The sequence below is a fragment of the Musca vetustissima genome, unplaced genomic scaffold, assembly GCF_032173495.1.
Source record: "Musca vetustissima isolate MV318-11 ecotype Yass unplaced genomic scaffold, APGP_CSIRO_Mvet_v1 utg4481, whole genome shotgun sequence".
NCBI lineage: Eukaryota > Metazoa > Arthropoda > Insecta > Diptera > Muscidae > Musca > Musca vetustissima.
The window spans coordinates 237,821-264,398 of record NW_026883244.1 but is presented as its reverse complement, the minus strand read 5'-3'; the positions used below and the strand labels follow the sequence as shown (position 1 = coordinate 264,398).

The following is a 26,578-nucleotide window of genomic DNA, read 5'->3' as shown; positions in this document are numbered from 1 at the left end:
TATACTCACACTTTATATGGAACAGAGGAACTTCGACAGCTTCTCAATTAGAGTGTGTAAAAGATATTCATATGAATTTTGTACACCACATGAGGTCCATTATAGCGAACAATCGTGCATCATTAACTTGAAAATCACGTTTTTTGAGTTATGCCTGTCTTGCAGCAAATGAGCGATATATAAAATGTCCAAATTGTGCGACAACTTTTCAATAGAGAATATTAATTCATAAATTGTTGCTCAAATATATTTCCTTCAATAACATAATATATTGTAGCATACTTCTAGGCATGTGTTTTTTAATATTAGTAACACAAAAATAACTGCAAACATACATATTTATCAATGAAATCGAAAGTTTATTAAATGAATTTTAAAGATTATGTTATATATATAGTCAATGGTCGATATAGCGATTACTCAACGATAACTCAAAATTTGTATACTGAGGTACAATAATAAAATTAAAACTTGGAGATATAACGAATTTATATGTGGCCACTTCAAAGGAAATAGGAAAAAATGTTTTTTCATAAAAACCGTTATTTATGGAAAAATTTCATGCCATAATTTTCTATATCTAATAGTACGTTTACATTTAATCGGATTTCATTAACACAGTGGGTTTCAATTGTCAATTCCTCTGAATATATGTCAAATAAATCCTCATAAAGTAGGTTAACCAGTAAAAAGTAGATGCCGTTTAAGAGTTCTGAATTAAAAAAAATTTTAAATAATTCAAACGAATCGAGGGCTGGTCAATAAATGTTTGCCATAGTAAATATTTATTCAAAACTTAAATTATGTTCGAAGATTGGGAATATCGATTCTTTCCTTCAGTGACCTCCCTCACAAAATGGTAAAATTGCACAACGTAATATTTTTACGAATCCTATCAAAATATTAACACTTGTACCTCCGCCACAACGTTTTATTATTGAATCAAAATGCAATATCAAACGAATGAAGTGTCCGATTTGATCCATTCGTAATATTTTTACCAAACCTAGATCAGGACCGAAGATGGGACCCATCTCTCATCTCCTTTTAGTACCTAAGCGTATTTGTCGACAACACCGATTGACAATATGTTATTTGCTATTCCATTTGCAAAACAAAACCCAAAAACTCGGCTGATTTTCCAATATTTATATAGAGTCTGGCGCAATTCTTTTGGAATAAAATGAATACAGTCATATTTTATGTTAAAGATCTTCTTTCGCAAAAACTCAAAATCCTAACCTCATATGGATTTTGAGTTTTGAAGTGAAAATGAATGATTCACAGAAACAGTTATTTTTTAATTCCAATTCAAATAATTCCAAAATAACAAATTAATTTACATAGTTGTGAAAAAAGAACCTTCATAAAACTGACGGCACAGTTATTCCATAAAGTGAACCTTTATGTACACTTTTTTGTGAGCCGTTTTCGGTAAAATTTATATCTGTCGGGACTATGCCAAACAAATTAGCCAAATGTAAAATACTGCTGACTCATAAAGAATGCCTTAAAATATGCTTAATACCAATTAGCCATAACATTTTCATCTTGTTGTTCTTCCCATTCTATCCCTTTCTTTATTTTGGTCGTGAAATTTATCACTTGATATTCATCATCTTTGCCTAGCACGACCCCAACCGCTACACCCACGACAAGATAGCCGTACATGTTCCTTAATCATAAACATGTTCGGGGTTTTTTCCAAAAACACGAATACGACAGCCACTTACCGATTACTGCCAATTCGAAAAATAAAAAGAGAAACAAACTAATAAACAAGTCATACAACCCTCACCACAATCGACATAAATTAGCACACCCGGCACATGGCAACAGCAAAATTTGCCCACAGACGTCATATTATTGTTTTTTTTTTTTTTTTTTTTGTTTTTCTTGGGCGGCCAGACAACAACGATCAGCTCCGATCGACAGCCATTACACGCGTTCTCTATATCACTTAGAAAGTGAGTGAAGGGTTAGTGGTAGTGGGAGAGAAGTGGTAGTGTAGTTATGCCTTTTCTACAATAACAGGTTCGAGGAACACGTCGTTCGTGCCATCAAAACAATAACACATAAACATCAACAAAATATTCCTCGCTGATAACGTGGAATCCCAATCAAAACAAAAACAAAAGGCTATCATCGCTGGGGGTGACCGACAGACACCGCTAGCGACAATAACATACACAGATACTAGTTGATTGGTATGTGTGAACATTAATTTGAATTGGACAATAAAATAAAAGTGCTTACAATGTAATGAAAAACGTCAACATTTCGCATATGTGTGTAATAAGTAAGGCTGTGTGTTATTGTTACGAATTCTGGGGGAAATCTCCAAACAAAAGAAAAATACGCGGGAGCACTATGCACACCCAAATTGATCATACGAAAATACACATACAAACAAACAAACAAACACATAACTAAGTATAATAAAGTCAAATGACAGCAGCTACTGACTGCTTTGTTGTATTTCCACATACTCGTTTTCGAATAAATGTTTATATTAGTGTGTGATGTTCGCCGTTTAAACAAAGACACGCCGATGATAATGTTAACCTCAAAACAATAAGACGAGCCCCTTCTTTTGGCACTTTCAAAACAATAAATTTCGAGGGCCAATAAAAATTTCAGGGTCATTTAGTCATTCTGAACACTTCGACGAAATTCTTTCACAGTTTTTTCTTTAATAATTTCACATAATAAAAGTACATTGTGACATTTCTTTGCTAGCACACTCGTTTCAATTTTTATCGAAGTGAACATACAACGGAATCTAATTTTATTTTCACTATATCCCTATTTTATTCTTAAAAGTTATTAACTGTCCTTGAACATATGCAAATTTACAAACAAATATGTATTTCTATGTGGGAACAAAATTTTGTATTAACCAACCGATTGAACTATGAAGGATCTGTCGAAAATTTTTTAATTTCCCTTTTCTTGTTTTTTTTTTATTTTTATAAATTAATGGCAAGTAAGCTGATATATATATATATATATATATATACAGTATAAACTTGATAATCCGGACCTCGACAATCCGGATTATTCGGTAATCCGGACTGCATTTCACAACCCATTGCGTATCCTATAATCCGGATTGATTGACCTATTTGACTCAAAAATCCGGACTGTAAAGATTTTTTTTATTTTAATAAAAAAATCGTTGCAAATTTAATTGAAAATGGTACCTATAATATTCAATGTTCATATTTTTGAAATATATATATATATATATATATGAATTTAAACCAATTAATAAAACTCGATAATCCGGAAATCTCGGTAATCCGGATTGGGGTCTGCAATCAATTATCCGGATTAGCGAGTTTTTACTGTATTTAAATTAATAAAGCACAGCGCAGAAAAATTTTTTATAAATCCACCCTCGTTCAAGTAAATACAGATATAAAATAAACACATAGATGTGTTCGTGTATATGTTGGCAACCACCCAACTAATCCGGAATATACCAATTTTTTGATATTACATTACCTCATGGAATGTATGTTAAATTCGCTATTGAAATCGTAACATCTAGATATGATCGACATATTCTTGATGTGTTTATTCGAAATTTCTTAATGATATTTTTGATAAACTATAGATTTATAAATCTTTGGTATAACAATTTGGTGGAACTACTGAAACGGTTTGAAAATTTTTAAATGTTTTATGGTATTCTCGTGATGTAGGGTATCAATAGTTCGACATGATCTATAATAAAACTTTTTTTTAGATTGTCATTTTTAACTTATATTCAATGTTTTTGAAAAAGTTAAAAATTAATATGCTGTGAACATTTGTTTCTGCACACTTACAAACATTTGCAGAAATCCGAATAAAAATGTATATATGTATTGTGTGTTTATGTTTCTAATTGTTTTCATTCGGTTGTCGTATGCGAACAAAATGGGGCCACGCGTCAACTGTCAATAACAACTGATAAAAACTGGCAAAATAAGATTAAGGAAAGGGGGGTGGAGTACCTCGTCCTCAGACATCATCAGACATATTTTGACAAATACTGAATGTATTCATAGCAGTAATTATAAATTACCGATAAAAAATAAGAAAAATATCTTTGTTATTTTCCATCAACTTCTAGGGGATCTACACACATATATATCGACTTACTACCTGGTAACCTATTATATAATACAAAATCATGTCAGAAGTAAATTCTTCATTTACACCTTACAACTAGAACTCAAATACCCATGTATGATATATTAATGAACTAGACTTCATCCGAAATATCAGGAATTTTATTATGTTTTCAAGAAAAAAAAAACCTATTTACATAGGAAAAAAACAAAATCAATAAATTGTATTCCACATTACGAAATTATTTTGTCATTATCTTGACAATGTGAGAAAATATTCCCTAAATATTTAAAATTCAAAAAAAAAAACTTAATGTGGAAGATTAAATTGTCATAAATCATTATTTATCAATATGATTTTGGCTACCTAATCGTATCGAAAGTTTTCATCAATTATAAAAAGTTCGTACTAGTATGAAATGAGAATGGCTTTAAACTTCTCAAACGAATATAGTGCTTATGAGGAAAATATAAAATAATATGGATATCATTACAATTACAGTACAAGATTAGCTAAAAAATTACATTAATGGGTTTCAAAAATTCGATTTTTTATTTTTATTTAATATGAACCTGAATTCAAAGCTTTATGTTATATAAAAATGTTATGAAAAGTTCATTTCGTATAAAAATGTCCACAAACAAAAAAGGGATATCATTGATTGATTGTGTCTAAAAAATCCTTGGAGAATGCCTGTCTATGAGTTCTTTCGTCAAATGCGCAGCAACTTTAGAATGGGTATTACAACTACCTAAAGATGGACAATGTATCAAAGTCCAAAAAACTGGTGGTGTTTTTCTTATCACTTTTGTTTACAAAGACAAAGAAAATTCCAGAGGGATTGTTGTGTGGCAATCAGTCGATATTAATTGCACTATAATTTCAAGTGTCAAAGTCGATAACGTTCAAACAATAACATTTGTGAACAGCCAAAACTTGTTGGCAATGTTCCGCATATATACGATATGATGGAATATATATACGATATGATGCAATATTTGAGACCGTTTTTGATATTTTTGGTGGCTGATAGAACCCTTTTGAGTCCACCAAGACGATCTTATGGAAAGAAATAGATTAAGCATTTTATAATAGCATATAATACTGAAACTTTGGAACTTCCAATTCCAATCAACAATCATCATTATAGCTACGTTCTACTGTTTCATAAATCGATTATGAACTTTGAAATGTTTAGATTAGATATCACTATGTTTTCATTTCCTGCCTCAACATTATTGGTTGCTATTTTTGAAGTAAATGATAAAGTAATTGACAGACAATTGTCCAAATTATCGAAAAATTAAGATACACAGAAAATGTCGAATTCATTTTGGTAATTTAAACTTCAATGAATTAAAAAATAAAGGTACGAAGAAATGTGTGTATGTAGTTTGGTCAATTCAAAGATGATCATTCTATGCGTCATCGTTAATTAATTTTAATCATAATTCCAATAATGATTGACGATGGCGAACGTATCCATGCACATAGGATCAAATTGCTGAAATCAGAGAAATTACGCAGTGTAAAATAATAATCACAAGTTCAATTGTGCGACCCTGACTTTGGTCATTTCAAAATCTTATCGCCCGCAACAGATCAAATAGGCAATAACGAAATATAATTGGTTTCCCCAGTTTATGTATATGATAGTTAACGAACAATTTGATTAGATTCGATTTTTCATTTCAGTTGTCTAACAACTCCCGGCCTCAAGTGAAATTGAACTGAAGAATTGCAATTGGGTATTTCGAAAATCAGCACCTCTCTGATTTAAAATAATGTTAACATCAAATTTATTAATTTTTCCTAATCATTTGAGTTTTTGGGGAAATGTTTAGTTTAGTTATCATACGCACATACATGTGTACGTAAGGTCGTTTGTACACTTCAACATATTACATAAGTGCATGATTTATTTACTACAATATTTCAGGAAACAGACTGGTATATATGTATATGGAATAGTAGATATTATGCGAACTTTGTGTACCATTTATTGGACTAGTAGAAGGTATACGTTAATCGCTTACGACTGGTAATTTACTAACACATTTCTGGTTCTTTGTGTCGCATTGTGACGTCGAATGTCTGTGAACACACAGATCGATCATGATCGATGGACTTTGGACTACTACTTATCAATGTAAGCTGCCGTACTCATCCATGTGTCGCGGAACACTACAAATGTAGTTAGTAGTTCATTATTGAATACGGGTATTTATAATAATATAAATAAAAAATGAAGTCAGTTCAATTTGTTATAAAACGATGTCATATGCATATATCTTATTTTAAATACACATACATAGTTTTTTATTGAAAATCTTGCTAGTTAATATCATTTAGCTAATTAACATAATAAATTTCTAAGACAAACCTGTATATATATATATATATATTTTTTTTTTTGAACCTTGAAAAAAGAACATTGTCTCTCACTTTAAAAAAATAAGCATTGGTGAGACCAAAATTAGATTTAAATTCATATTTTCATTACTATGTTCTCAATATATCCGATACAGTATTTTTCGGTTAATTGCACATCAAAATTTGCACAAATTTTTGTTCAATTAACCGAGGAACCAATTATCCGAACCCGCTTAATTGAATAGTTTGTTCAATTACAGTAATCACGTATAATTGGAACTACTAATGATTAAAAAAATCCAATGTCAAATACAAATTACGCTTTCTCGCAGTTTTTTCCTTAGTAATAAATATATGTTTTGAATTAGTAGAGATGCCACCTAGTCTTTTTCACAAATTATTTCAAATATGTATGTAAAAAAATGGCGGATTATTTTTCAATTATTATTATGCAATTAACCGGTGAAAAGTGAAAGGAAATTTATTTTTGATGACATGAATTTTGAACCAATTAAGCGGGAAAATCAATTAACAGGGTTTAATTATCCGAGAAAATTTACATGTATTTTCCTATGAAATATTTTTTGCCCCATCATGTGGTTAAATTAAACGTGGAAACCAATTAACCGTAGGGCCAATTAACCAAAAAATACTGTATATTATACACATACATGTATACAAACATGCGTCTAAAATGTGTTTTCCTCGAAACAATAAAATGGCCTATAGAACACATGACTATACAATGTGATATTTTTAGATTTTCATTATATATATATATTTTTAAATATAGTGAAAACCTAAAAATATAAAAATGTCATGGAAATTTACAAAGGCATTTTTTATAATATATTAGAAAACAACGAGAATTCTGAAATATATACATAAACAAAAGTGTAAATAATGTTGTTATTTGTTAGTTATCTTTTATTTTCTAAATACACAGACTTTGAAACACAAACGTATAAAATCGGTTCAAGGCTAGTTAAATCTTTGTGGTCAGAATTTTTATCTTGATCATAGAATTCTTTAATAAACAAGAGTCCAATGTCAGGGAAAGCAAATACAATTATGCCTCAATAATTACAGAAATGCGTCCTTTACAGTCTAATATTTTATAATAAACAATAATTTTATTCTATTCTACTCGCTTTGAGTAGAATATGTTGGGGCTGTGCCCAAAAAATGTTCTGCTGCGAATTTATTCCGATTGTTGCACCTGAGAGATTGTTGCGAAATGAGACATAAAAAATTATGTGAGAGGATATAAGAAGGTCGAGCGGGGTTTTGTTGCAGATTTGTATTGTACGGTCATAGACAATTGTATGTTTTTTTAAGTACCATAGCATACCATGTTCTATGAACATACAATTGGTTAATTTTTGAGATTTGGATTTGTGAGACTATGTCCATGTGAAAGGACATCCAATCAAATCGTGGTTTTAAGAAGAGTTGATTATTTTTCATTTGACTATCTACCTATCATATATTTTTGGTCGAATTAAAAGAAAGCTCTAAGCCCATTGCGAAAAATCATGAAGGAAGCATCCAAAATGTATGTTCATTTAACAGATGTGCCATTTTGAGTATGATGTTGTTTTTTTTATTTTTATCTGAAACCAAAATTTGTAGATCTTATTAAGGGCAAAACATTGCTGAAGAGAGAAAATCAATATTTCAAGTAGTTCACATGATAATTTCATTATTTGGAATTCCACACCAAATCGAAAATTAAACCCAGCTATGAGTTTTCTTGTACCATCATAAGCTTTAAGATTTTGGCGATCCCGATTGTTTCAAGATTTTAGTGCTGCACAGTGTTATCAAACATAGATTTTATCCAAATAAATGGATAATTTTCTATTATATTTTGTATACATCTGCAGATTTTTTGTTCGAATCTAAATTATATGTCGAGTAGTTCACGTGATAATTTTATTATTTGGAAATCCACACCAAATCGAACAAAATTAAAACCGGATTTAAACAAAAACCGTAACTAATAATTCAAACCCCAGCTATGAGTTTTCTTGTATCAGCTTAAACTTTAATATTTTGGCGATCCCGAAACATAGATTTTATCCAAATAAATGGATAATTTTCTATTATATTTTGTATACATCTGCAGATTTTTTTGTTCGAATCTAAATTATTAGAATACACAATTGTGAAATGTGTACGATATTATCAACATCACATTGTACAAAATTTATTCAGAATTGATAATCCATCTATATTCAATGAAAATCTAATTCTGTTTTTTTTTTAGTCTAAACGGAATAATTGCTATATATAGAAGTCTCACATAAATATAAAGAAAAAAGTATAGTAACCTTGAACTTGAAATTTCACTTAACATTATTTTATACACAATCTCCATCCATTTGAAAATTGATTGTGTACACTGCAAAAATTTAGTAGAAATACTGTCACCACTTTTATATATTTTAGACAGTGCGTCACTTGACCTTTGACTTAATAATTAAATTGTATTAAAAAATAAACATCTGCACTGAATGACAAAACGCGATAACAGGGTCATGTATATGTTTTGAACTGTAGAATATTGATGGAAATGGACGCAATGTAGACGAAAATGAAAGTTTAAGAATCTGAATTCAAAAGTACAATTCTTAAAAAAATCTAGTGCAACGGAACTATCCTTTAGGGTTTTTGATTTTCTCACTAAGAGGCTTGGACCCCGCACACACACACACACAACACTGTCTCCATTTTGTGGCGCACTTATGTTTGCAGACATTACGCGTTCTACACACGATTATGAATTTCTTTTGTTTATACTCGTATGTATATAAGCAGTAGCATTGTTTATTGTGGTTTTATTAATTGTCTGACACTTATATTTGTACAATCTAACTTTTACTTTGTTTCAACATTATTGTTGAATTGAAAATACTATTAGGGCTCGTCGATTTTGTTTGTGCGTCGCATAGTCTGTGCTTGCTCACTAGTTCAGTTATATCGACGAAACATCTGCACTAGACGACAATTCGTGATAATATGACCCTGTATTTTAAAATTGAAGAAAACAATTTCTAAACTAATCAGCAGTGGACGAATGGTGGAAGCAGCGCATAGATGCCAGCGATTTTAAAGACCATCTGTCAGACTAACATGTACATACGCATACATATATATATATATATTTGTATGTATACAAATCCACTTTCGCGATTCGCAGAGCATAAGGAGTGCGACCGATTTGCACACCTTAAATTGTGCCATTTAGTCAACATCGAGTAGCACCATTAAAGGGATCAATGATCTGCGAACAATGTTGCCGACTGTTGACGTTGAATGAAAATAAGAGTGTTGTATTTGTTACCACGCCAGAACATGTTTGGCAACGGTGATGATGAAACATTGCATCAGACATTCGGACGAGTATAGCGATTCAATCACACACACTCAAAAAATCTGTCGTATGTGCGCACAATACATATGTATATATTCTCACATTGGCATTCGGGCACAATTTGCCTTCAGATGTTACTTGCAGCGTTTAGAAAATACAAAGAGACAAGCCAATCATCGATGCTATTAATTTTTGGCGGGCTCGGTCTTTCAGAACGATAATTGTTTATTATTTATATTTGAATCATGGGCAATTATATGCAACATAAAGTGATTTTAGAACACAAGGCGAATTAAAAAAGTACCTATGTGGTCATTATAGCAGTTTTCAAATGTTGGAATGCTAATATCCTTTCGTCTGTAATACATCGGCATATCATCGATGTTTCCATCAAATTGAAATGTATTACCACCCATTGACCACTAGACTGTCAACCCCGAATGACTGCTTTAGTAAAGGAGTCAATTCTTATTATCGTTTATGATTGTTACGTTAGTAATCAGTAGGTTTTCAAAATTTAACACACGTCCATACATACATATGTATGAGAATTGTGTTTATTTGTTTGGGGTTTAGACATCATTTACCGACATGTGTAAACGGATGAGTTAGTATATGTGGGAGAATTGTATATGTTTGGGTGATAAGCTGGCGGATAACCTCAACATTCAGTAACAGCAACAATATGTAGTGGAACGACGACGAACAGATTGGCAAACATTCTGCGCTATGTTGTTGGTCTTAAGAAACGTGTTTTCTGTTTTGTTTTGATTTTAATTTCGTGCCTCCGTAAATACGTAAATTTTGGTGGAATTTTTTCTCCTCAAATGCTAAAATGTACAGTCTGTTGTTTAAAATATGCTTTTGCGCTGTAGTTTTTATAATTCCGATGGTCCAAAGTTTATTGCTAGCAAAGAAATGTATGGGTAATTTGGACAGACGTTGAATGTGGAAAGGGGTGGTGTAATTTTGTTTTAGCAAAAATGACAACACTTTCTCATTGAACCTCCCTACTGATGGACAAACGTTCATATTATATAAATCGAACTTTGAATCCTGGGCTGATCTCAAGATTGCCACTAACCATAAATTAAGTGCAACTGTCGACTATATAGCTTTGTCATCGATGGCACATTCATGACAAACTGAGAATAAAAACAAATGAAAAAGAATTGATCCAACTGGATACTACATAGATAGTGATTCTGTAGATCTTCACAATCCAAAATAGAATTCAAAAATCAGAATACGTGTACTTCTGTCAGCAAACCGACGGACACTTGTTTATATGTTTTAATAGATTGGTTTATACAGTGGAATCTCGTTAAGTATACTGTACTTTTTTTAATAAAGTGTTGTTTATTGAAGTTTACACAAAAAACCAACAAGATTTTCAATAAATGAAACGGACTTTAGACAGCTTATTTGAGATTCGTCCAGCTTATTTAAGATATATATATATATATATATATATGTTTTTAAGAAAAAAGACGACAGGCATGGGTAAGCTCTATATTTTGAAGTCTCCCACGAATATTTCGATGTGTGACAAACGGAATGTCAACTTTAATGTGCCAATGTAGAGAAGTAAGGACCGCTGATATCTACATATTTTGCCAAACTATATTGTTTTGATTTGAATTTCAATAAAAAAACAATAGTGTACATTCACAAAAATGTCGAAACACAAAAAACCAACAAGATTTTCAACAAATGAAACGGACTTTAGACAGCTTATTTAAGATTCGTCCCAATTTTACGCTGATAATCTAAATATGGGAAAAACACCTAACTATTTTATTCACAACGACGTCATCGTGAACAAATAAATACAAATATTTTATAATACTATTTTGAAAAACCATTATGAAAAGAACCGGATTAAAAACAGTCAATTTTAATATATTTACACATTTTTATCGACATTCCAACTATTTTTTCAGAAACATGAATTATCGCTTATACATGTCAGAAAAGCTGACCATAAATAGTTAGTGATAGGTCATTTCAATAAAATAATGCCGTCTTCAGTATGTATCTCCTATAGGAATTACCAATATCCGTATATTCTAAGAATTACCTACTTGAACCCAAAATTCGTTATATACTTATAAGACAAACGCTGTTGTACTATTCGTTATACCCATATTCAGTAGTCTGTGTAAAAGTGCCAATATTTTGTTCATTATATCCCGAATTAGTCAAACCGCTTACATTTATTCCTTTTCTTTTCATAAAATTCAATTTGATGTAATTGTTTGCACTCTGTTTTGTTTCAGCTCTTCCTTTACACTCGGAGCCCACAAGTACAACTTCAGATTTACCTATCGAACACTCGCCAATTTTGTCTACGGCAATCCGACACATTTTACAGCTGCTACCAAAAATTATGTAGATGAATGCGTCGAGTTGTGTCGACCCGATCGTATTCATATTTGCGATGGCAGTGTTCAAGAAAGCCAAATACTGCAGCAGCTTATGGTGAAGCAGAGAACAATAACTCCTCTGACGAAATATGAAAACTGCTGGCTAGCCAGAACGAATCCTGCTGATGTTGCCCGCGTCGAATCCCGTACTTTTATTTGTACCGAGCGTAAGGAACAGACCGTCCCTGTTACTGGTGAGTCAACACCAGGAGCATTAGGAAATTGGATATCTCCTGAGGACATGCGTAAAGCTATTGCTGAACGTTTTCCCGGGTGCATGAAAGGTCGTACAATGTATGTGGTACCCTTCTCCATGGGTCCAGTCGGCTCCCCGTTGTCAAAAATCGGTGTAGAAATCACAGACTCCCCCTATGTAGTAGAATCGATGAAAATTATGACCAGGGCTGGATTGAAAGTTCTGGATGAGATGCAGAGAGGTGGTGATGAATTTGTGAAGTGTCTCCATTCCGTTGGAACACCCAAAAATGGTAGACATGCCTTCCCTTCATGGCCTTGTGATCCAGAACGGACAATAATTTTACATATGCCGGACAACAACGAAATTGTATCCTATGGTTCCGGATACGGTGGCAATTCCTTACTTGGCAAAAAGTGTTTTGCTCTCCGCATTGGAAGTACCATTGCAAAACGGGAGGGTTGGTTGGCCGAACACATGCTAATTTTGGGAATAACCAATCCTCAGGGAAAGAAAATTTACATTGCTGCCGCTTTCCCCTCCGCTTGCGGCAAAACGAACCTTGCCATGATGACTCCAACTTTACCCGGTTACAAAGTTGAGTGTGTCGGCGATGATATTGCTTGGATGAAATTCGATAAAAATGGTGTATTGAGAGCAATTAATCCTGAGAATGGTTTCTTCGGCGTTGCTCCCGGAACATCGATGTCCACAAACCCCATAGCAATGAAGACCATATTCAAGAACTCATTGTTTACCAATGTTGCATCGACATCGGACGGTGGAGTATTCTGGGAAGGTATGGATATAGGCAACATCAGCGGTGTCACAGTTACTGATTGGTTAGGCAAACTGTGGTCTCCAGAATCAGGAAAATCTGCTGCACACCCCAACTCTCGATTTTGTACACCCGCTGCTCAATGTCCCATCATTGATCCGGCATGGGAAGATAGTGCCGGAGTTCCAATAAGTGCGATTCTTTTCGGAGGCCGCAGACCGGCCGGTGTGCCACTGGTCTACGAAGCCCGAAATTGGTCCCATGGTGTATTTATGGGAGCTTCGATGCGCAGTGAAGCAACCGCAGCAGCAGAACACAAGGGCAAAGTCATCATGCACGATCCGTTTGCCATGCGTCCATTCTTTGGTTATAATTTCGGCGACTATTTGAAACACTGGCTCTCGATGGAATCACGTGGAAAGGTGCCCAAAATTTTCAATGTAAATTGGTTCCGCAAGAGTGAAGACGGCCAATTCCTGTGGCCAGGATTCGGCGATAACTCTAGAGTACTCGACTGGATTTTCCGCCGTGTCGAAGGAGAAGAATGTTACCAAGAGACACCCATCGGCTTGCTACCTAGCCCCAACTCAATTAACACCCAAGGGATGGCAACCGATATTGACATGGAAAAACTTTTCCATTTACCCAAAGATTTCTGGTTACAAGAAGCAGCAGACATTGAAAAGTACTTTACAACCCAAGTCGGTTCTTACTTGCCATCTGAAATTTCGGCCGAGTTGCAAGGTCTTAAGGACAGAGTATCAAAAATGTAAGAAAGGATCGATTGGCATCTAGACTGACGGAAATTGTGTAAATATGTATTCAAAAGTGTTTATGTAATTTTTTTATCACAAATAAAGATTTATGTTTTCTTTTTCGTTTTTAAATAATACTGTTCTTCTCAAAATGTATCAAGTCAGGTAATAATTTTATATTTACTTCTAGGAAACTATATTTCAAAACATATTGAATATTTGAGTTTCGCATTAGAGGTAAAAAGTTTGGATTTTTTTTTTTTCATTTTCTTCACTTCTATTATCATATTTAAACAATGTTATCATTTACAAAAATCAAATCGATGTTCCAGGGTGTATTCATTACGTTGACCTTCGTTTTTATTATAGAAAAACTATTGTTAATGAAAATAGGTCAAAAATATGATCGTTCAAATTTATCTTTTGGAGTAATTTGAAATTTAAAAATAATAAATATACCTAAACGTATGTGTAGGTGCTTAACCATGAAGTGAAATTCAAAAATGTTAACTAGGGCACTATTTTACAAAATTATAAAACCGTTGTCTAGTTGAACAGGCTAAAGTTTGTATAACTAAAATACAACGTAATGTGACAAAGAAATTGCAGCCACACTGGTATGAAATTGTACCTTGGACTATCAAAATACTGGTGTTGGGAACGGTTATATATATATATATATATATATATATATATATATGTGTTTTTAAGAAAAAAGACGACAGGCATGGGTAAGCCGACATATAATTTAGTTTTTATATACTCTATATTTTGAAGTCTCCCACGAATATTTCAATGTGTGACAAACGGAATGTCAACTTTAATGTGTCAATGTAGAGAAGTAAGGACAGCTGATATCTACATATTTTCTCAAACTATATTGTTTTGATTTGAATTTCAATAAAAAACAATAGTGTACATTCACAAAAATGTCGAAACGGATTTTTCATTCAAAAATAAAATAGTTAAAATATAAAAAATTTTGGAAAAAACAATTGAATTGTTTACAAAAAAGGGTATAGTGACCAATATGTGTTGTGCGCACTTAAATATGTGGAAAATAAACAATAATTTCCAAATTTGACAGTAAATGCAGGTGCAGAGTTGTACGTTTAAATGAATTCGCATTTTGGATGACCTGATATATGGATCATGAGTATATGAATATTTCTTGTTTCTTATCAAAAACTTCCTTTGGCCTTGACAGCTGTTAGTTTGTAAAAGCAAACATGTATATATTTAAGTAGCATGCTACTGGTTTCGTTAACTCGCTTCATGTCTTACGATTATTTCGAATGTAATAATGTCTTTTTTGCAGTTTTCATATCTCGTTTTCTCAGGATTGTTTGCTCTTAACGACCTCGTGTACCATGACACTGATTTTATTTTTATTTCGTCCCTCAACATTATCTTCAATCCAATATAAACCATGAAATTGAGTATTTTTATATTTTTTGCTATTTTTAATTTTTGTAAAAATAATCTTAACTTTGAATTATTATTGGAATATTAAATTGTAAGGACTGGTAGGATGGATCGACCAAATGTTCATTAGTTCTCATAAGTGTACCTCTGTTAGAATGACATGTTGATTCATAAAAAACGACCACTCCAAAAACTGGTCTTGATGAAATATGCAAAAAAATTCAAGGTAACCTTAAACAGCTACTTATTTGAATTAAATTAACTTTCGCACAGCATCTTCAAATGACGAATATTAAATGGTTGATATTAGGCAGTAAAGAAATTTAGAACTGGTCATAATATAAAGAACAACAATATATATATATATCGCAATTTGGTTATAACTGAAGTGTGCTAAAGGAAGAGCATACATCCCAATTGTCACATTTTATTAGTAATGTTGTGTCCCATGATTGCCATTTTTTCATGTGACAAAGTGGATATTCGTTGATAAACAACGCGTGGTATTTTTTGGCAGTCTGACAATTTCTGCCTCGTTTCAATGCTGGAATCACCTTATTTTGTGGAAAACATGACATATGTATATGTGTGTCTGTGTGTTTTTGACCCAACGTATGTGTGAACGTCGTGGTAGATATGCCTTTATAAATAGATCGCTCGAAATCATATGATCAACAGCGACCAATACAACAATGGATCGTAACGAAATTGCTTGGTTTCTAGCCGAGACAAAATCACATTCCCATATACATGCATACAATATACAAGTATTTACTGCAAATAGGAAATTAAATTGCAACAAATTTGGTATACATATATAGTCTATATTTATTAACACACTAATACGGATTTCCTGTATTTACAAAAAATTTCCTACAGGAAGACTAAAATCATATGGGAAATTTATATAGGAAATTATATAAATTTTTTTAAATCAAAACAGGTATTTTGAAAAGGAATATATATATATATATATTGTGTACTACTCGAACAATATATTTGGTATAATAAATGCCAATATCAATCGATATTTTCTCACATACTGCAAAAATATTCCAGCCTTCTTCTATGTTCGCACCAAATCTCTGAATTAAAAATTTTCAAAAATACTTCAAAAAAAAAAAAAAAATATATATATATATATAATTCAATTATCTCAATTGTAATTTGAATTTTTTCAATTGCCATTTAATGTTTTCAATTTGAATTATGCTCTTTTGGATTTCGTTTTAATTTAATGCAGTGGAATTCCGTTTTAACGACAGTTGTTCTCAATAAAACGCTCTCATACAAAAACGAAAAGTCCTAGTTTTCCATTGGACTCTTATGCTAAAACGCTAGGAAACAACTAAAATCCGTTACAATTCCAGCATGTTTGTTGTTAAGTGAAAAAGTAAGGGGAGAAACATTTCGTAGAAAGGAAAATCTGTGCTCTTTTGCTGCAATGCTAGCAAAATGTAGAAAATTAGACCACTCGTAATTTAAAATACCCAAAATTCCAACTGCAACTGATGGATCGAAAAGCGATTCGATCACTAAAACTGTCCTATAAAACCTTTAAGAAAAATAGTAAAGTCGTACAGGGCCGACTATATGGTACCCTTCACCACTTTGGGTATATTAAACAGATTAACATGAAATGTGAACCGACTTAAATCAATTCATAAACATGTCATTCTCCGACAAAATTAAAACCGAATTTAAACAAAAACTTTAGCTAATAATTAAAAACCCAGCTAGGGGGTTTCTTCTACCATCGTAAGAGTTCAGATTGTGGCGGTATCGATTGGTTCAACATTTTAGTGATGTGCAGTGCAAAGTCTAAAATCAATGAATTTAGTTACGGATGTTATCGTGCGTGGGTCATTGTACATTAAACTCCATCTACTTTTGTTTATAGATTGGGTGAGTGACCGATATTCTGTGGGCTTTTCCTTAAGCTTTCTTTTAAATGTTATAAAAAAATACACCAATACAGATAAAGAAAACCGGATATTCAAAAGTTTCCAAAAACATTGTATCCAATTTTGTATATTTCCATTCTATGTGCACTCACTATATTTGGTGTGGTGTGGCACTATACCTAAACGGACGTTGTAACTTCGATTGTATTATGATTATCTATACTCGCTCTGTCTCAATATGGTGAATTTGTTCCTAGGCACAAATAAACTGTAAACAATTATTTTTGTAGCTGCATGTTTACAATTGAGATTACAGTTTGATTAATCTGAGGAAATTTTTGTCTGATGCAATTCAGAACAGGCTTAATAATAATAATTCCATTGTTTAATCTGAATGTTTCAATATAGCATACAAGAGTTAATTTTGTAACTTTAATTATTGAATATCGAAAACATTGTATGCGTATCTCGAATTAGATGCTTTAATATAATGTAGCAAGTATCTTGTTTAAATACATTTTGTCAAAAAATCAGAATTGTAAAAAAATTGACGACGGAATTTTCCTATGTAAACCTCAAGTTTTTTATTTATTTCTCTTTCGAGATGTGGAACATGATTTAAAACACGAACTCAAAAAGTCAAGTTTTTAGGAATAATATCGATTTTATTTTCATAAAAATATTACAAATACTTTCAAACTAATTTTGTTCTTGACCAACACGGCATATCAATGAGCGCTAGCCCCAGATAATACCTTCATTCAAGATAACGCCGATAGCTATCAATTTCATGTGAAAATATGGCATTCTTTAAACAACTAATAAAGTAGTTAATGAATTAATGACTTACGAATAGACTGAAAACCACTTGAGACAATTTGCTAGTATTTTCCCCATAACTTGGAAATATTATTTTTCACAATGACCAATAAATTTTATTAGCAAAGCAATTGTAGAAGAGTTGGGAACTAAAAAGAATTGAAAGGTATAAACAATGACCGAAAGACTAACGGAATTGAACAAACTATAATTGTGTTCTGACACAAATCATATGACCAAAACAACAACCACAGAAGTTACCGAAATCAGTAGGAGAAAACTTTATTTGTTGCCATTCCCAGTCGCTTTCCTTGTTCGACACTAAACTATAATTACAGTCGAAATCGTTTATGACGACGGTATCCAAAGGTCCCAAAAAATGTTTTCCTCTTTATTTTATATGGTTTATTGCGACCAATTTGCCCGGCCCCTTGTTACCCATCAGTGTTGCCTGACGAATAAAAAAAATTATACCAAAATGCCATTACAAATAGACCTTTTTGGGACAATTCACAACGTTACCTAAAATTCAACGAAGCGTACAAAAATATTCAACTTCCCACTATGGCAAAATGTTTTGTACGGCCGTATTGCCCAAATACGTCGAATCCATTTCTCTTAGCGAACTAAACAAAATCGCGAAATAAAATTAAGAAATTATAAAATGTATTCAAATATTTCATATTCTTATTGAACAAAATTATATTTCTTTATTTTTTGTTTTTTTTTTCAACAAAACAAAAAAACAAAGCTACGTTCTGTTATAGTTGAATTTTTTCAACTTTAAAAAATTCGTACGTCGACGTATTTCGCTAACATTCATATAAATACATGTGTTCTAATTTTGTGGAGAAAAACTTCGAACGAGCTAGTTGAATTTTAGGTAAAGCTGTTAATCGGAATTCTCCTAAATTATTAGCGTGAAATCGCATCAAAATGGCCAACCATCGGACCAAAATGAAAATTTGTTGACAAAAATAAAAAATATTATCTTAGTGAACAAAGATTTGTGTACATTGCTCACTTGGAATTATTCTTGAACAACAAAGAAATAAAAATTAGGATAATAGGAAATATTTTAGAAAACGAAATTAAAAAATATGAAAGAAAAGTAAAAATTTCTTCTATTGTTTTTTTTTTTTTTTTTGCACAAACATACATATGAAGATATAGCCACATAATGAACAAAATTGCAAAGGAAAATTCCACAAAATTGGGCAGTAATCATTGATATCGACATCGCTTAACTTTGGACACTACAATTTAAAAGTCAAGCTCTTCCCATATTAACATGACCTTTAGAATACCATTAATGTATGTGTATGTGTGCAGAAATACATACATTGCATAAAATTGATCAGCGAATTCACTAAATTCATTTACTTTTGATATTCTTTAGATAACACTTGCATGCGTATTCGTTTAATTAAACAATCTTCTTTTGAATGAAGTCCATATTGAATGATCCAAATAAACGGATACTTCTCCAGGATATACACGCTAACGATGACTTGCTTAGCCATATTTAAAGGTCAGTGGGACACCAATACGGTGTGTATTCAAACCAAAACCAAACATTTACTATGAAAACACCGGCCCAAGAACTGGAAATAGTCAGAAATCAAAACAATAACAATGAGCAAAAAAGTACAGCAGCAGCAGCAGTTTTGTCGAAATGTGAAACAGGCAGGTATATACGTGTGTATTGGTTCTTGTCCGTTGTAGGAGGGGGCGCGGTGGCATGTGTTGTGTGGCCGTGTGTGATGTTCAGAGTTATTTTTGGTATAGAAAAAAAACAATGTTGTTGTCGTCGTCGTGGACTGTTGCTAAACACACTTTTTTGTGTTTTATTTTAAAAATATTATCGACGGCGGCGACAGGAGAAAGAATCGTTTATGCCATAAAGGCTACCAACAAAACAAAGAGAGCATACACGCATACACATAGAGACACTTGTATGCCAGTTGAACCACACAAACACACAGACACAGCCATTTCCAAATCTTGTAGTACTCCGATTCAAAACAATAACAAATGGGCAAAACAAACCGACGAGCCCCCATAAAACAACCAATCACAAGGCGAAGTTTGACCCCCTGTTCGATAGTCAAAACAAAACACAAAACAAAGAGAAGGCAATAAACGAAAACACCAACATAAGGTCGTCCCGCAACCGTGCCCACTGCTGCCTGCCGTCTCCTACACCATCACAGCCATATACCAAACGCCCAGAAATACACATGGATCTCGACGACGACATCGACGATCGTCGTCGTCGATTTCGTAGAGATAACGCAACAATAACAAACCGATCCAAAAGCGAAACAACGAGTTCTAGCTCTGTCTAGAGGCCCACCATCGCGCATGGGGTATAAAAGCGTTGGCAAAGCAGAGTCGTTTCATCAGTTGCTCGAGTTCTGAGTAAATGGAAAGATCAAGTGAACATTTCAGTGGTCTAAAAACAAAATTACTTTTTGACAAAAAACTCTGGAAGAACATATGAAAGTCGAGAACAAATCTCTGTAAAACACAGATACTAGCAAATACTAAAAAACAAAAAAAAAGAATACCAAAAATTGTGATATTTAAAAAAAGTGATTGTCATTTGAGTGTAACTATCGTTTTCTGTAACCAACAAAAAACAAACAAAACAAATCTATACAAAATGCCTGAACTCATCGAACAAAGCAAACCAATGTAAGTATCAAAGTCTTCGCTGCAAAGATTACTTGCATGCAACAGCTGTTAGCAACCGAACACGCCAACGTGTTGCAAGATTTCATCAGACGGCCTTTTAATGGAATGTTGTGTGGTTTTCTTTTTCTTTTTGCAGTTCCAATGGCACTTTGCCAGTGCAGAACAAATCCAAGGAGGACAACTGCGGTTTATACAATCACATTCGCGGCATCAACGTTTCTTATGGCTCGGTCCAGAAGCTTACACCTGGAGTGCAGGCCTTCGTCGAAGAAGCCGTGGTATTGTGTCAACCCGAACAGATCCACATTTGCGATGGCTCCGAAATGGAAAACAAAATGCTGGTGAAACTGATGTGCGAAGCTGGCACCATCGTCCCCTTGCCAAAATATGAGAACTGCTGGTTGGCCCGTACAAACCCTGCTGATGTTGCCCGCGTTGAATCGAAAACTTTCATTTGCACCGAACGCAAAGAAGAGTCTATTCCCACCCCTCAAGAGGGTGTAAAGGGCACATTGGGTAATTGGATCTCTCCAGCTGATATGGAGGCGGCCATAAAGGAACGCTTCCCTGGATGCATGAAGGGCCGCACAATGTACGTAGTACCATTCAGCATGGGCCCAGTTGGTTCCCCTCTTTCGAAAATTGGCATTGAAATCACAGATTCGGCATATGTTGTGGCTTCCATGAGGATTATGACCCGTATGGGAGCAAGCGTCTTGGAACAATTGCAAAAGAAGGAGGAATTTGTCCGTGCTCTTCATTCCGTCGGCACACCAGCAAATGGCATCATTGAACGTAGCTCATGGCCATGTGATCCCGAGAGAACGATTATTTTACACAAGCCTGCTGATAACTTGATTGTTTCCTACGGCTCAGGATACGGTGGCAACTCCCTGCTAGGCAAGAAATGTTTCGCTCTCCGCATCGGCAGTACCATTGCCAAGAAGGAAGGCTGGTTGGCTGAGCACATGTTGATTTTGGGAATTACAGATCCCAAAGGTGTGAAGAAGTACATCACTGCCGCTTTCCCCTCGGCTTGTGGCAAAACCAACTTGGCCATGTTAAACCCAACTCTTCCCGGATACAAAGTCGAATGTGTTGGTGATGACATTGCTTGGATGAAGTTTGACGAACAAGGTACCCTTCGTGCCATTAATCCCGAAAATGGCTTCTTTGGCGTCGCTCCAGGCACATCAATGGAAACAAATCCCATTGCCATGAAAACCGTATTCAGAAACACAATCTTCACCAATGTTGCATCGACCTCTGATGGTGGTGTTTTCTGGGAAGGTATGGAAAGCAGTTTGGCCGAGGGTGTTACTATCACCGACTGGTTGGGTAATCCATGGACCAAAGAGTCCGGCAAACCTGCAGCTCACCCCAACTCCCGTTTCTGCACCCCAGCCAGCCAGTGCCCCATTATTGACGAGGCCTGGGAAGACCCTGCCGGCGTACCCATCAGTGGTATTCTTTTTGGCGGCCGCCGTCCAGCTGGAGTTCCACTTATTTATGAAGCTCGCAACTGGACTCATGGTGTGTTCATGGGAACAGCAATGCGCAGCGAAGCCACAGCTGCTGCTGAACACAAGGGCAAAGTAATCATGCACGATCCCTTTGCCATGCGTCCATTCTTCGGATACAACTTTGGCCATTACGTTCAACATTGGTTGAGCATGGAATCGCGTGGCAATGTCCCCAAGATTTTCCACGTCAACTGGTTCCGCAAAGGCGCAGATGGTAAATTCATGTGGCCCGGATATGGTGATAATTCCCGAGTCCTTGAATGGGTCCTTCGTCGTATCAACGGCGAAAATTGTGCAGCCGAATCCGCAATTGGTTACATCCCAGCTGAGAATCAATTGAACATGGAGGGCATGGCCGACAATGTAAATTTGGCTGAATTGTTCTCATTGCCCAAGGACTTCTGGACTCAAGAAGTCGAGGAAATTCGCAAATACTTTGAATCGCAAATCGGCTCCGATCTTCCCGCCGCCATCTACAATGAGTTGGAACAGTTGAAGCAACGTATAGCTGCTATGTAAATACATTGACTTAAACATATACTTATAGGTATATTTATTGTATAGATATTGTCCAAGACATTTTCACGCTACCTGTAGGACGTGGATAATTTTTCCATCCATGTTCAGTAGTCCGCTACCATAACATTGTACTTCATGTTTTATTGTTGAAAGACGTCCATATTTAATTTATAACAAACCCGTATCATTAAGATTTAGCCATTAGGAACAAATACATATTTTGCCATATTTATATACAGGTGTTTGTCACTAAGTTGCCGCACATTCGTGTATACTGTACATAGTTTGTATTTAAATTTTTATTTTTTTTAAGAAAAAAAAAACTGATAAACAAACATAATGAACCAAATATACAAAAAATAATATGAAAACAAATTTAAAATAGTCTTTTCATTTATGGGTCAAAAATATTATATAATAATATTTTAATAATCATAGCTAAAATCTAAACATTCATTTCACAAATTATACTTTTCGGTGTGTTTGTGCTAGATTATAAACATATTAAAAGATAATTATTACTGAATAACAATATTCGATTTTAATTTTTTATTTTTTACAATTTTATCTTCTCATTTCCTTCATATCCATGATAATGATATCTGCATATTTTGTCAAACTACGATTTCAGTCGTGTAAAACTATAAACACATGGATTTACGAAAAAAAAACACTCCGAGGCCAAATAATTTGATCACGTCTTGCTTATCATTTTAACATATTTGGTTCTCAATTAGCCGTTGGGGCTACCTTATATATTTACCCATGGCATAATTTGAGAATTTGATGATAGCAACACTTTTTAACATGGAAATAATCTTACAATTTCAAATAATATGAAAAATAAATTCTATAAAATTGTATGCATGTCGCCTTTCATATTTCTTAAGCTTTAAAGTATTTTAAGATGAACAATACTTTTCATAATTGTATATAAATATACATGATATGTACAAACATTCTTAGTTTTTAATTCGGACTTTTGGTCCATAAAATTCAAAGTAATAAATATCTCAATTTATTGATCAATTCGTCTATTTTTCAGCACAAACTATGTTAAAAAATAAGGAAGTTAAGCACCGATTGGCTTTATCCTAGTTCATACGATAACTATACACTCCCGGAGAAACGTGTCAAACCGATTGGATTATTAGTTTTTGTGTTATCGTGCCCGCCATTCGTACAAACACTGCTTCGAGAAAAATGCGTTTAAAGTTTGAGAATCACTCTTGCCGTCATTTGATGCTGACATAATAAATCGGCTATATCTTCAAGAGTTCTCGATATTTTCACATGAAATTTTGTAGGGACATTCTTGGAATATAGGGACATCTTGATATTTACCTTGGGCCTTGCCTGGCCTTAAATTTTTATTATTATTTTTTTTTTTTTTTCTTTAATTCAAATATTATTTTTTGTATGCGAATTTAAACCATCAGCTGGCTCGAACCAGCAACAACTGAAGAACATCTCTTTAAAATTCAAAGTGAAAAAATAGTATATTTATGTTGTCAAGTTAAAAGTGCTTCTCAAACTTCAAAGATTTTTTTCTGGATACAGCTATGGTATAAACTAAGAAAAATCAAAACTTGGCTGGAGGCCCAAAATAGATTTTCCACAAAAAATATTCAAATGACCGGAATGATGCAGAATGAAACAATAATAATTACGTCTGAGCATACACTTAGAGTACATTTTTAGGTACACTTACAAATACATGTCAGTCCATATATATTTTTAAATAATGTTTATTTAGGCAGCGTTTATACCCAATTCGGATGTGATTTAGTTTGGAACATTTAATTGGCCCAAGGACTTGAACTATTGAAATTACTGAAAATCTGTTGAGATTTTGGTAACGAATGTATACGATCTAAAACAACAATACTGGCACAAACAAACGAAAGCAAACACTGTAGTACCGTACAATAGTTTTATGCAGCATACCAACGATGGATAGGTAAATTATTACACTACAATATTTTAGCCTTACTTTACCGGAGCACAGCCACTATACTAGAGTTTCACATGTTTATCGTTCATGATAAATACGATTTTAATTAAATGCATACACATTTATATTCTTTTGTTTTAAATAGAAAAAAATCAATTGAATTTGTTATATGACTATCGATACCAAGTGACAAAGGCATCGATAAAATTTTCCATTTTTTTTTTTTTAAATTATCCTTAAATACACAAAATGTTTACCAAATGAGACAAAAAACAATTATTTATTAAAATAAAGTCAGTGCCGTGTTTAAATTTTGTTGTGCGCGTTGAAAAAGTAGAAAGTAAATCGCAATATTTTCAAAGAAATTTTCGCCACAACAACAATTTTGACAGAAAATGTAGATGCAGGTTTCCTGAAATTCGCCTTCTGCATGACTTGATAAAGAACATACAGGAGAACACTATACAATTTAAAATGATTAAAAAAATATTTATAATTATGATATTTTTATCAATAGCGTCCTTATTAACAACAAAATTTAAGGTTTTCCTATTGTCAGCACATGGGTGGATAATAAGCATCTTTTCGATCATTTTGGCTCCAAATGAGAAAAATGTTAAATAAGTGCTCTGAATACCGATTAATTTATAAAAAGTCAGTTTTGAGTGGATTTTCATAATAGAAGACATGGTTTTAATCTTAAATTCTTTTAACCTTTGAAATGCGTAATTTAACCATGACGAGAATTGGATAACAGGTTTCCAAAGTCGGCACCATGTTTTACAATTGTAATATTTTAATAAATAAAATTATTTTATACATAAATTAAATTTTTAAAATTTTAATTTAGATCTTATATTCATATATTATTTATATTTATTCACAAAAAAACATCAAAGATGACAGATTCATAATACCACATAAAAACGGCTTGGTAATGATAATATTGTTACGTTCTTGGACTTTACTTAATCCCGTGTAGACGTTGTTTTATTTCCCGATACAGTTCGTACCAAATAAAACGCGGGTTCTTTCTGATTACGATTATTACAATGATTTTATTCACACAACTTTACTTTGCACTTTACTTTACTCGACGGTTTCAATTCGCGATCTGATTCACAACTGACTAACTGCCTTTCCACTTTTTTTTTTTTTTTTTCGATCGTTCCCACGCCACTCTTACCCGCCCCTGCCGACCGAGGGGGCCTCCTCCCCATAACGTAGGGAGAACGTACACCCCATAATCCGGATTATGGAGGGCTAGTAATGTTGGGAAACACCGGCTACAGTAAACATCAGCCGGTTAAACAATTTAAAGTTAATTAATTAAACACAACAATAAAGACAAACACAAAACATAAACATCTGGCAACTGCTTGCACTCTACAGTTCTAAATTTAGAATAGAATTTTTAATTACATGTATTGGATCAGATAAAGAGATGCGATTATACAGATTGTTATATATTTCAAATAGTGATCTAAAGGGATTACATAACTCATAATTAGATCTCACTAAAGGAAGATAAAGCGGTATATAATTACGAGTAAGACGTGAAGGTACATTAAACTTGATTTCACCGATTAGAAATTTCGAGTCAATTTGACCGCGTAAAAGTTTTATTAAAAATATAGATCTCAGCATTAAACGTCTTCGTTCCAGTGTTGGGAGATTAATAAGTTTTAAACGATTTTCATAAGGAGGGAGTCCT

The 26,578-nt window shown here is 33.4% G+C and overlaps 2 protein-coding genes across 2 annotated transcripts in view; both read left to right on the top strand.

Moving 5' to 3' along the window:
- The window catches only part of LOC133330094 (phosphoenolpyruvate carboxykinase [GTP]-like), a 173,672-nt gene extending 150,743 nt beyond the window's left edge, over positions 1–22,929 (top strand). The window contains exons 2-3 of the mRNA XM_061538563.1: positions 20,833–20,868; positions 21,005–22,929. Coding sequence (XP_061394547.1) covers positions 20,837–20,868; positions 21,005–22,910 — 1,938 coding nt within the window. The 5' untranslated portion in view covers positions 20,833–20,836 and the 3' untranslated portion in view covers positions 22,911–22,929. The remainder of the gene's footprint in view (positions 1–20,832; positions 20,869–21,004) is intronic.
- Positions 12,215–14,041, top strand: LOC133330092 (phosphoenolpyruvate carboxykinase [GTP]). Its single transcript, XM_061538561.1, has one exon. It carries the CDS (start codon positions 12,347–12,349, stop codon positions 14,039–14,041), a length of 1,695 nt encoding a protein of 564 aa, XP_061394545.1. The 5' UTR covers positions 12,215–12,346.
- Positions 22,930–26,578: the final 3,649 nt, after the last annotated feature.

What these genes read in the sequence shown, in the direction of transcription:
- LOC133330092 (XM_061538561.1), top strand. Translation starts at nt 12,347, where the DNA reads ATGGTGAAGCAGAGAACAATAACTCCTCTGACGAAATATGAAAACTGC.